Here is a 13,130-nt window from a genome sequence, read left to right as displayed (position 1 = left end):
GAGGTCAATATGCGGGGCATCTGTGTCGAGGTAATCGAGGTATATGTACATGTAGGTAGAGTTAAGAATTTCTTCTCAATTTAGTTATTTCAGGATAATTTTTCAACTCTTGGAAATTAAATGTTAGTGAATTGTAATAATATAATAATTAATAGTATGGCACTATGGACATTCATGCAGTGCGCATGCAATTGCATGCTCCCTCAACACTGGAGACATCTGTGGCACTGTGTTGTGTGACAAAACTGCACATTTTAGTGTGGCATTTATTGTCCCAGCACAACGTGCACCTCTGTAATGTAATGATCTGCTGTTTAATCATCTTCTTGATATGCCACACCTGTCAGGTGGATGGATTATCTTGGCAAAGGAGAAATGCTTACTAACAGGGATGTAAACAAATTTGTGCACAACATTAGAGAGAAATATGCTTTTTGTGCATATGGAACATTTCTGGGAACTTTTATTTCAGCTCATAAAACATGGGACCATCACTTTACGTTTATATTTTGTTCAGTATATGTGTAACATACATGGAGAATGATTCCATACATGGCAATACGTGTCTCAGTATATATAATCTATTTTTAAATATATTAGCATATACAGTACCAGTCAAAAGTTTGGACACACCTACTCATTCAAGGGTTTTTCTTCATTTTTACTATGCCAAGAGTGTGCAAAACTGTCATCAAGGCAAAGGGTGGCTACTTTGAAGAATCTCAAATATAAAATATATTTCAATTTGTTTAACACTTTTTTGGTTACTACATGATTCAATATGTGTTATTTCATAGTTTTGATGTCTTCACTATTATTCTACAATGTAGAAAATATTACAAATAAAGAAAAACCCTGGAATGAGTGGGTGTGTCCAAACTTTTGACTGGCTCTGTGTCTGTTTCATAAGGGCTTCATCATATTGTTGATAGTTACGGTAAAAATATTGTCAATGCAATGGCTCTCTGCTAAATACCACTTTTTTTTCATAATAAGCTAATTTTGTGTTGCTTTTCCCTTACATAGATACATCCATGGTGGCTTTTTCAGCGGCGCTTAGACCACCACCAGGTGTACCTATGGAATCTGGTTATGGCAACACTGGACCAAGCACCTCTGCCACTACCCTGATCTTCGGCGAGGTGATCACAAACATTGGTGATGGCTATAACCGCTACACAGGTGAGCTTTATATTTCTATCTTAGTACTGGTCAGCTGTGTTTTACCATGTTGGTACCTGCAGTAAAAAAAAAGAATGGTTAAAAATTAAATGGATGTAACTACACTAGGGTTTACTGAGATTTACCGGGATATTCTGCCCAAACCCATTCTCATTTCCCGAGATACATAATGGTGACAAACCGGTGAATTATAATAAATTGAAAATGTTAATTCCAAAACGCTGTATATCAATTTCCAGAAATTTTGGTAAATTTGCTTTTACAGGTCGTTATCAATAAAATGTCACAATAAGGTGCATGTAACGGTTCTCCTCCTCCTCTTCATCCGAAGAGGAGGAACAAGGATTCGACCAAAATGCAGCGAGGTGTGATGACATATTGAATTTATTTAAAGACGAAGACGAACACGAAAAACACTTGGAAAATTACAAAATAACAAAACGACGTAGACAGACCTGAACCTGGAACTTACATAACTACACGAAGAACTCACGAACAGGAACAGACTACATCAAACGAACGAACAAACGAAACAGTCCCGTGTGGTGCGCAGACACAGACACGGAAGACAATCACCCACCAACAAACAGTGTGAACAGCCAACCTATATATGGTTCTCAATCAGAGGAAAACGTCAAACACCTGTCTCTGATTGAGAACCATATAAGGCTAATTACAAGTGACCTAAACATAGAAACACAAAACATAGAATGCCCACCCCAACTCACGCCCTGACCAACTAAACACATACAAAAATAACATAAAACAGGTCAGGAACATGACAGTGCAGAGCATTCGATTTACCTGCTGGGGGGCAAGGAGACTCCCAGCTCCGCTAAAACCATTGACAACGGGTGCCGTTTTCAAGGGATTGTTAAATAAATGTTAACTGTTTCGTTGTAATATCATCACCTCTTGATGATCATAGTCAGAACTACACATTTATTCAATCATACATTTAGTTCTATCATCAGTTATTATAGGAGCAAAACTCATGATAATGATTACATTTCCAGTATCCGGACTGACCATTTTGAAGTATTGAGACAGAAAAACATATATAACGGATTAAACATATGTGAACAGAATATCTGCTGAGCTCAGGTAAATGGACAGAGCTAGATAAACAAAGAGTTAAACATTGGACTACAGTAAAAACATAATGTCAGCAGAAAAGACATATGGAACTCATCACCAGACATGTAGAAACTGAATGTCAGCAGAAAATGTAACAAAGAAACCATGCTTGTACTGATCTAGGATCATCAGAAAATAACTAATACTGGAAATGTGATAACTATCTGACTACAGGTGAGCTACTGTATATGTGATCACAGATCATAGATTAGCTATTAGTATCTGACTACAGGTGAGCTACACACACAAGTGATACTTTTCCATGTGCGAGCATGTGCGAGCTTTCTCCTATCACCACAATGGAAACAAAAAAGCATGCGCATGCTTGCAAAAAAACCTTGTCCTTTAACCATCTACTAATTGGGAAAATCTCATTGCTTTCCCTCTGATACAGGAGTGTTTACAGCTCCTAAGAGAGGAGTCTACTACTTCACCTTCACCGTGTATTGCTGGAGCAATGGAAACCAAGTTGGTGCAGCCATGTACAAGGATGGCAAGGAGATATTGTTTGCGTGGCTAGGGGCCAAAAAGGGATCCAGTGAAGATTTCGCAACAAATGCAATCACCTTGCAACTGGAAAAGGGGAATACTGTCTACATGCGTCTGCCCGAGGGCTTGCGAATTACTAGCCGCGACAGCTCTAATGTCACCACCTTCAGTGGGTTTCTCCTGAACCCCATGTGAGAATAGTGTGAGAGCAGTTATCCAAATGTCCAGAATTCGAAACCCTTTTCTCTTGTTATTTCTCAACACCAATTTTCTTCCAATCAATTACTTTCAACAATAAAAGTGTGATTAAAGCATTAAAACATGTTGTAGTGTTATTCATAATCAGGTCTGCTACTATCATGCAACTTTTTGGGGTTTTGGCCAACTTCAAAAAATAGATGTCAAATAATAAAGCTGTTGTTACTGCAATGTATGTAGGGAGGCAGCCGCGTGCAGCCAGCCTGACCGCTGGTTCCACCAGGCTAGTAGGGAGGTAAGCTAGTAGGGAGGTAAGCGTAAGCTGTGGGAGAGAAGGCTAGGGGGTGAGTGACGGGGAAGGGACAGAGGCCAAGGGTAAGAGGAGGTGGTTGGAGGCGGTACTGAGAGAGTTATAAGATGAGTGAGGTAGTTGGGAGGCCTGTCACTGGTCATCTGCCCAAGTGAAGGGACCAAAGAGACTGAATTATGTAAGTCGCTTTGGATAAGAGTGTCTGCTAAATGACTAAAATGTCAAATGTACTGTGTACCTGGCTGTCTGGGTTTTGTTCCATATGTCCTATCCTCCATTGCAGTTTATTGTTTGTGTATTTATTTGAATTGCACTGAATTTGTTACTGCATAGGGCAGTAACCCATCAGAGTGGTATACTACGAAGCAAGCTAGATCTACTCCGCTTCAGTTAGCTTCACATTCCTGCAGCCAACTCTAGCAGGCTTGTAACTGTGCATGCATGTCACACATGGCTAGTCGAATGCCGAACTCTTCATTGAGACTATGATGAAACATCAATCCAGGGTCTAGTCAGTGCCACATTTTAATTTGTGCCAATTTCAAATTGAAATAATTATCTTGCAAATTCGGCAGGCTATGGTGTGAAATAGTATTTTAGAAGTGCAGTTTTTATTTGATTTATCGTTAATGTCGTCTTTGGTGTGCTTTGTGGAGCCAATTTGAGTTCAAAAGAATTGGACCAAAAGAAAATAAATGAAAAAAATTATATTGTAAGCAAAAGTGAAGTAATGCACGTTAAAACTGAAAAGTAAAAATAAATGTAAACAAAAAATATTAAATTGTATGAAACATTTTTGTATTTAAAACGTATTGATAATTATTTTTGGAAGCATTCAGTTGATGTTTGCATCCAATCTTAGTTTCTTTGGTCCAAAAACTTATTTTGACTCTCAGTTCTTGTCCTTGCGAAACATTTGTTTTCTTTCCCCACCTTCCTTCAAATATTTTTTTGTCTCCACTGAATTGTGGTACTTTTTTCACGTGGAGGCGGGGTTACGGGGATGGGCGTGTTTTTCCTGGTAATAAAGGTCATTGCGATCTGCTTCCAGCAACGAACGACTTCCTGTTTTTAGCCTTTAGTCGCCTGTATTAGTATTAGAAATGTCACACCCTGACCTTAGAGATCCTTTTAATTCTCTATTTGGTTAGGTCAGGGTGTGACTAGGGTGGGCAATCTATGTTTTCTATTTCTTTGTTGTCCTGGTATGGTTCCCAATCAGAGGCAGCTGTCTATCATTGTCTCTGATTGGGGATCATATTTAGGCAGCCTTTTCCCACCTGTTTGTGGGATCTTGTTTTTGTGTAGCTGCCTGTGAGCAGCCCAGAACGTCACGTTTCATTTTCTTCTGTATTGTTTTTGGTGAGTTTAATATTTATTAATCATATGGAACTCTAAGTACGCTGCGCCTTGGGCCATTCATTCAGACGATCGTAACAAGAAAAGACAATACAGTATGAATAAACTGCTTCTCCAAGAGAAATCCCCGATCACACTAGTAGGCGATGTCATGGCGACATTGGCTAGCTAAGCTCATGCGTAGAAACACGTCATCGGATCTAACGGTCGTTTCGTGCCGAACTGCGCATGTGCAAGCCGTCAAAATCAAAGGCACTCCTTTGATATATAGTTGCTTTTGACAAATGAAAACCTGTCAGTTTGTCACTTTCACGAGGTTCGACTAATAACATGTTCAACTACTTAAGACATTTGCTTGAATCTAGGTATACCTTTATTTTTTTTATTTAACACAAATCAATACAGGAAGTACATGTGGGAACACAAGTATATATAAATAATATATATAAAGGACAATTGGGATAGGGGGTACATTATCACATTACACAAGGACCTTAAGGAACATACAGTACATACACTTATTATTCGAACAGCTTTTTGTTAGGTAGAGTATTTAATTGTCTTAAAATACAGTTCAATTTCTTTTTGTAAGGTAAGAAAATGTGGTGTTTTGTTTGTAAATTTACAGTTGTGAATATGAAATGTGGCCAAAAGAATAATTGTTTCAGCTTATTTCTATCGTTGGTAAAGAATCCAAGCAGGACATCTCTCCACAAAAGTTTAAAATCTTCATAAATGTGTTCAATTATAAATCTACTGATGTCTTGCCACAGTTTCCTTTCATGAATACAATGCCAAAAAAGATGCAACACCGTTTCTGGGTGGTGATTACAAAAGGTACAATTTGAGTTTATGTTTTCCTTAAACTTCTTCATATAGTGGTCGGCAGGATGATATTTATGAATAATTTTAAAGGAAACTTCCTTAATTTTGTTAACAAGTAAGTATGTGTGTGGCAACATCCAAACTTTTTTCCAACAGATATTATCAATAAATCCGTTCCAATAAGGCATGACATAAGGTCATACAACATCCTGCTGAAACAAGGTTCGTATCGCTCTGTTGTTGAATGGACCAAAAGAGAAATAAATCTTTCCTACTGATGAGTCAAAACTTTGTAAATATCTTCTTATGTGGCATTGACATTAGTGACGTGCTTGAAGCTAATAAATAAGCCTATGTGACAGGGATGATAGGATTTGGCCCACTATAATAAAGTGTTGATATTTACATTTTATTACATTTATTTTTTTGCTTTATGCCTCGAGAATAAAAATGTTTTAGTTGGCTCGCGAACCCTTTATACACACACAAAAAAAGCTTTCTTTTTCACACATTATAGCCAGACTAACGTTAGCTACTGTACATCAAAATCAAAAATGCATAACCAAGGAAAGCGCAATAAAAACTACAGCAAACAGGAGCTTGAAGTGATGGTGGAGGAAATAGCAGCCAGGAACAGGTTGCTGTTGGGGAGACTTGATAACTGCGGGGTCACTGCAGACACCAAAAATAGAGGATGGGCAAGATTGGCAGAGTCTGTCTCTGCCGTCTGGGGGATGGCAAAGGACAGTGACGCCGTAAAAAAGAAGTGGTCCGACATCAAGTTGGCTGCTAAGAAGAAGGGAGCTGAGAGACCATTCATGTGGACCAGCTGGAGGATAAGGTGTCGTCCATGATAGGAGAGATGGTGGTAGAGGGACTTAGCAACCGGTAAGTTAGGTAGCTACCTTAGCTAGCCAACGCGTCCCGACATTATAGCCAACAACCTAGCTAACGACGTTAACGTTAGCCAAGTTCTTCTATGCAAATTGATGAGATAACGCTAGCTATTTAACACTTCTACAATATTGTAATATATTGTTAATTAATAGCTAGCTAGATAATGCAATTTGTTTTTTTGTTTTTAATTTGTTTGCTTGCTGTATTTAAATATCCGGTAGCTAACTGTGTCTGTGGTGCAAGAAAACGTTCGTGTTTACAAAAGTATCCATTCGTCTCAAGACAAGGGTTTAGCTGTTCTAAGTACATTTCCAAGAAGAAATCCTAAAGCATGATTTTCAAGAATCCCATTTCTTCTTCACTTTTTTCTTAGGAAGAAACTTAGGAAAAACCTTAACATTTCCAATAACTTTTTATTGAGGAATAGCAACTTTGCTTAACTTTCTTAAGTCTATAGTTATGGAAAAAATGGCAGTTAAGAATACATTTCTTAAGAAGGTTTCGTGAATCCGGCCCCTGGTCTGAGCCAACTCCCCGTGCTTACCGTGGAGTGAGAGGGCGTGGTACTGGTCAGACACCGTGTTATGCGGTAAAGCGCACGGTGTGCCCAGTACGCGTGCTTAGTCCAGTGCAGGCTATTCCACCTCCCCGCACTGGTAGGGCTAGGTTGGGCATCGAGCCGGGTGTCATGAAGCCGGCCCAACGCATCTGGCCTCCAGTGCGTCTCCTCGGGCCGGCGTACATGGCACCAGCCTTACAAGTGGTGTCCCCGGTTCGCCAGCATAGCTCAGTGCGGGCTATTCCACCTCGCTGCACTGGCAGGGCTACGGGGATCATTCAACCTGGTAAGGTTGGGCAGGCTCGGTGCTCAAGAGCGCGTGTCCTCCTTCACGGTCCGGTCAATTCCGGTGCCACCTCACTACCAGTCCTCCGGTGGCAGCCCCCCCACCAGGCTGTCTCTCCGTTTTCTCTCTCCAGTTGCTCCCACCTGTCCAGCGCTGTCAGAGCCTTCCTCCTCTCCAGCGCAGCCAGGCTGAGCTGGTGCAGCGTGCCTGTGCCTTGCCCAGCGCTGTCTGAACTGTCTGCCTGCCCAGCGCTGGTCGAACTGTCTGCCTGCCCAGCGCTGGTCTGAAACTGTCTGCCTGCCCAGCGCTGTCTGAGCTGCCTGCCTGCCCAGCGCTGTCTGAGCTGCCTGCCCCTGCCCCAGCGCTGTCTGAGCTGCCTGCCTGCCCAGCGCTGTCTGGCTGCCTGCCTGCCCAGCGCTGTCTGAGCTGCCTGCCTGCCCAGCGCTGTCTGAGCTGCCTGCCTGCCCAGCGCTGTCCGTCTGTCCCGAGCCGTCAGAGCTGCCCGTCTGTACTGAGTCTTCAAAGCCGCCCGTCTGTCCTGAGCCTTCAGAGCCGTCTGCCAACAGGAGCAGCCAGAGCCTTCCGCCAGACAGGATCCGCTAGAGCCGTCCAGCCAGGACCAGACAGAGCCGTCCAGCCAGGACCAGCCAGAGCCGTCCAGCCAGAGCCGTCCAGCCAGAGCCGTCCAGCAAGGACCAGCCAGAGCCGTCCGCCAGCCAGCGAGCCAGCGCCAGCCAGCCAGACCGTCCAGCCAGGACCAGCCAGAGCCGTCCAGCCAGGACCAGCCAGAGCCGTCCAGCCAGGATCGCAGCCAGAGCCGCCAGCCAAGCCATGAGCAGCCAGAGCCGCCAGCCAGCCATGAGCAGCCAGAGCCGCCAGCCAGCCATGAGCAGCCAGAGCCGCCAGCCAGCCATGAGCAGCCAGAGCCGCCAGCCAGCCATGAGCAGCCAGAGCCGTCCAGCCAGCCATGACAGCCAGAGCCGCCAGCCAGCCATGAGCAGCCAGAGCCGTCCAGCCAGCCATGAGCAGCCAGAGCCGTCCAGCCAGAGCCGTCCACCAGCCATGAGCAGCCAGAGCCGTCCAGCCAGCCATGAGCAGCCAGAGCCGTCCAGCCAGCCGTCCAGCCAGGACCAGCCAGACCGTCCAGCCAGGACAGCCAGAGCCGTCCAGCCGGACCAGCCAGAGCCGTCCAGCCAGGATCCGCAGCCAGAGCCGTCCAGCCAGGATCCGCAGCCAGAGCCGCCAGCCAGCCATGAGCAGCCAGAGCCGCCAGCCAGCCATGAGCAGCCAGAGCCGCCAGCCAGCCATGAGCAGCCAGAGCCGCCAGCCAGCCATGAGCAGCCAGAAGCCGCCAGCCAGCCATGAGCAGCCAGAGCCGTTCCAGCCAGCCATGAGCAGCCAGAGCCGTCCAGCCAGAGCCGTCCAGCCAGCCATGAGCAGCCAGAGCCGTCCAGCAGCCATGAGCAGCCAGAGCCGTCCAGCCAGCCATGAGCAGCCAGAGCCGTCAGCCACGCATAGCAGCCAGAGCCGCCAGCCGTCCAGCCAGGACCAGCCAGAGCCGTCCAGCCAGGACCAGCCAGAGCCGTCAGCCAGGACCAGCCAGAGCCGTCCAGCCAGGACCAGCCAGAGCCGTCCAGCCAGGATCCGCCAGAGCCAGCCAGCCAGGATCCGTCCCTCAGTCCGGTGTTGCCCTCATTCCGGTGTTGCCCCTCATTCCGTTGTGCCCTTAGTCCGGTGCTGCCCCTTAATCTAGTGGGGTTAATTTGGAGAGGCTACGGAAGAGGGGATTGACTATGGTGGGGTGGGGACCACGAACCAGCCGCCAGAGCCGCCACCGTGGACAGACGCCCACCCAGACCCTCCCCTAGAGTTTATGCTGGTGCGCCCGGAGTTCGCACCTTAAGGGGGGGGGGTTATGTCACGTTCCTGACCTGTTTTCTTTTGTCTTGTATTTATTTAGTTGGTCAGGGCGTGAGTTGGGTGGGTTTGTCTATGTGTGATTTTCTATGTTGGGATGTTTGTGTTCGGCCGGGTATGATTCTCAATCAGAGGCAGCTGTCAATCGTTGTCCCTGATTGAGAATCATACTTAGGCAGCCTGGGTTTCACGTGTGTGTGGTGGGTGTTTGTATTTCGTGTCAGTGTTCGTGCCACACGGGACTGTCTTTCGGTTTGATTCGCTTTTGTTATTTTGTTACGTGTAGTGTTCAGTTTGTAAATAAATCATGGACACTTTCCACTCTGCGTCTTGGTCCGATCCCTACACCTCTCCTTCTGTCAGCGAGGACAGCCGTTACAATTAGACATACGAGTCAGAGTTYTCATACCCAGTGTCAGGGTTTGCTAACTCTGGAAACTCCTTTGGTTTGTACAGGGTTAGGTAAATCAGCTCTTTGCCCCCCTTACATGGGGAATAATCTCCAAGCTGCTCTAAACGTTGATGTTTTTGGTGTCTCTAGGTTAATCTCTAGACTGTTGAATGAGGCCTGTTACAACTTTCTTACAAAACCTTTAAAGGGAGTTTGTGAAACCACTCAGTCATGGCTGTATGTAAAACATATTTAACACGTATTGCAGGTTACAGAAGACTCCTGTTGTACTTTGAATCGCCACTCATCCCTGTTACATCATGATGTGATGGCTCTCTATGTATGTACATGTTTATAATCCACATAGTTTGAATATTGTTTTCACCTGTTGGTTGTAACAAAAACCAAACATAAAAAATACATTTCACCCCCCAGCTTTTCACATACTGGGTCATTTTAATTTAGCCTGTTGTATGTCTCCAGCCACTTGGAGGCTCGGTGCATCTACATAGAAAAAGTACCAAATTCAACCATTGGTGGATGGTAACTAAAAAATAATGGCAGGGCATGTAGTCATGTTAAGATTTTCATTGTTTTCTTGTGAGAGTTTTATGGTTTTGCATATGTCTGTGCATTATAGGATGTCGTGATAGGGTTGAGGATCAGATCAGCCTATTGGTATTCTTGATCATTTATTGTTCCAAAAAAAGACCCACAACTGTTCTGGGTTAATTCCCTAGCTGTTTGCATGGCTTGGTAGTGTATTAGCCTGGTATGAGGCAAGATAAATAATACAATTTAAGTAAAGTATAAAATAAACCGTATTATCCTAAATTGAGAAATTAATTTTTAAAAATCACATCAACATCCTAATCTTTCAAAATGTACCTGTTTTCCATATAGAATGCCATGTATACTGATTGTATTACAACTCGTTGTGTTTTGTCTTAGTGATTGTTCTTTAGTAAATAGGAAACTCTACAGTGTGTTAGTCTGAGAAAAATTATTTGTGATTTTGTAACAACAGTTTTTAACGTTGGTAATTGTATCAAATATATATCTTTGCATGTTTGAATTAACYCTCCTTTAAAATGTTTTCATCACGGCCTGGTAAACACATTCTTGTAAGTTGTCTACGCTGACATTTCTGGGTATGTCTCGCATGTAACATAATAATACTAAAGATTCTAATCATTTTTATATTACTTTTTATAATAATACAAATCTGTCAACCAAATATATTTCTGAAAACCCCTTTTTGCATCTTCAATAGTTGTCACATTGTGTTTTACAGATACCCTGTCTATAAAATCTAAGACCCATCAACACTCAGGAGTCAATGTCCAATCTCTTGTCTTTTTCATAGCCTGAGAGAGAGAGAGAGAGAGAGAGAGAATATTACCTAAAGTTGTCGCAGCTGCACACTATGTAACACATTATATCGATAATTGTCTAAAATTGTATGTCATTGTCTTTCATAAATGTTGCATTACCTGATGTTGAAACGTTGTTAAATATTTGCTACTTTGGTATACATTGAGTGGAAGGGTATACTTTGAGAGAGAGAGAGAGAGAGAGAGTAATATTACACACTTAAATAATAGCTCATCATTCACACACATACAGCCCTGTCTTCATAGTTGTTCATAGTTTATTATCATAGTTTTGATCATAGTTTTGTCACTTCTAATTATCTTTTCTAATCAAGATTGAATATAGTTGGCCATGGTTTCTAATCATACTTTCTGGTCTGAGAGGTCTGATTTAATAAGTGGTTCATGTAGACCCTAAGGGTGTTATGTGATGAATGAGGACCCAAAAGCGACGTAATAGTAACAGAGTCTTTATTCCAGTATTAAACAATGATTCTCCTGGATATAATCAATGGTAATCCAAAACAGGAAACTGAAATCCTCTCGTCAATAGAGAGGAACGCCTGGAGACGCGACCACAGACTGCAGGTCGCTTCGGGAGGCACTGGCCGTAGCTGACATAGACACCTGCTCACACGCGAGCATCTGAAGAAGGCAGAACACGACAGGGCGAACACAGGACACAGGAACAGCAAACATCAAACAAGAATCCGACAAGGACAGGAGCGGAAAACAGAGGGAGAAATAGGGACTCTAATCAGAGGGCAAAATAGGGGACAGGTGTGAAAGAGTAAATGAGGTCGTAGGGAGAATGAGAAACAGCTGGGAGCAGGGACGGAACGATAGAGAGAGAGAAAGAGAAAGAACTAATAAGACCAGCAGAGGGAAGCACAGGGACAAGACATGATCAAGACAAAACATGACAGTACCCCCACTCACCGAGCGCCTCCTGGCGCACTCGAGGAGGAACCCTGGCGGCAACGAAGGAAATCATCAATCAACGAACGGTCCAGCACGTCCGAGATGGAACCCAACTCCTCTCCTCAGACCGTAACCCTCCCAATCCACTAAGTACTGGTGACCACGTCCCCGAGAACGCATGTCCATGATCTTCCGTACCTTGTAAATAGGAGCGCCCTCGACAAGGACGGGGGGGGGGGGGAAGACGAACGGGGCGCGAAGAAAAGGCTTGACACAGGAGACATGGAAGACAGGGTGGACGCGACGAAGATGTTGCGGAAGAAGCAGTCGCACAGCGACAGGATTGACGACCTGAGAGACACGGAACGGACCAATGAACCGCGGAGTCAACTTGCGAGAAGCTGTCGTAAGGGAAGGTTACGAGTGGAAAGCCACACTCTCTGACCGCGACAATACCTAGGACTCTTAATCCTACGTTTATTGGCGGCTCTCACAGTCTGCGCCTGTAACGGCAAAGTGCAGACCTGACCCTCCTCCAGGTGCGCTCACAACGTTGGACAAAAGCCTGAGCGGAGGGAACGCTGGACTCGGCGAGCTGGGACGAAAACAGAGGAGGCTGGTAGCCAAGACTACTCTGAAACGGGACAGCCCGGTAGCAGACGAAGGAAGCGAGTTGTGAGCGTACTCAGCCCAGGGGAGCTGTTCTGCCAAGACGCAGGGTTTCGAAACGAAAGGCTGCGTAAATGCGACCAATCGACTGATTGGCCCTTTCTGCTTGACCGTTAGACTGGGGATGAAACCCGGAAGAGAGACTGACGGAAGCACCAATCAAACGACAGAACTCCCTCCAAACTGTGACGTGAATGCGGACCTCTGTCTGAACGGCGTCTAACGGGAGGCCATGAATCTGAACACATTCTCAATGATGATTTGTGCCGTCTCCTTAGCGGAAGGAAGCTTAGCGAGGGAATGAAATGTGCCGCCTTAGAGAACCTATCGATAACCGTAAGAATCACAGTCTTCCCCGCAGACGAAGGCAGACCGGTAATAAAGTCTAAGCATGTGAGACCATGGTCGAGAGGAATGGGAAGCGGTCTGAGACGACCGGCAGGAGGAGAGTTACCTGACTTAGTCTGCGCGCAGTCCGAACAAGCAGCCACGAAACGACGCGTGTCCCGCTCCTGAGTAGGCCACCAAAACCGCTGGCGAATAGAAGCAAGCGTACCCCGAACGCCGGGGTGGCCAGCTAACTTGCAGAGTGAGCCCACTGAAGAACAGCCAGACGA

At 44.9% G+C, this 13,130-nt stretch overlaps 1 protein-coding gene across 1 annotated transcript in view; it reads left to right on the top strand.

The window, feature by feature from the left end:
• The window catches only part of LOC112073865 (complement C1q-like protein 4), a 6,021-nt gene extending 2,893 nt beyond the window's left edge, over window positions 1-3,128 (top strand). The window contains exons 2-3 of the mRNA XM_024141101.2: window positions 1,027-1,182; window positions 2,714-3,128. Of these exons, the coding sequence (XP_023996869.1) occupies window positions 1,027-1,182; window positions 2,714-3,003 (446 nt within the window). The 3' untranslated portion in view covers window positions 3,004-3,128. The remainder of the gene's footprint in view (window positions 1-1,026; window positions 1,183-2,713) is intronic.
• The last annotated feature ends 10,002 nt before the right edge of the window (window positions 3,129-13,130 follow it).

This window comes from Salvelinus sp. IW2-2015, unplaced genomic scaffold, assembly GCF_002910315.2.
Source record: "Salvelinus sp. IW2-2015 unplaced genomic scaffold, ASM291031v2 Un_scaffold2398, whole genome shotgun sequence".
Lineage (NCBI taxonomy): Eukaryota > Metazoa > Chordata > Actinopteri > Salmoniformes > Salmonidae > Salvelinus > Salvelinus sp. IW2-2015.
The sequence above is the reverse complement of the archived record's forward strand: the minus strand, read 5'-3'. Positions and strand labels throughout refer to the sequence as shown.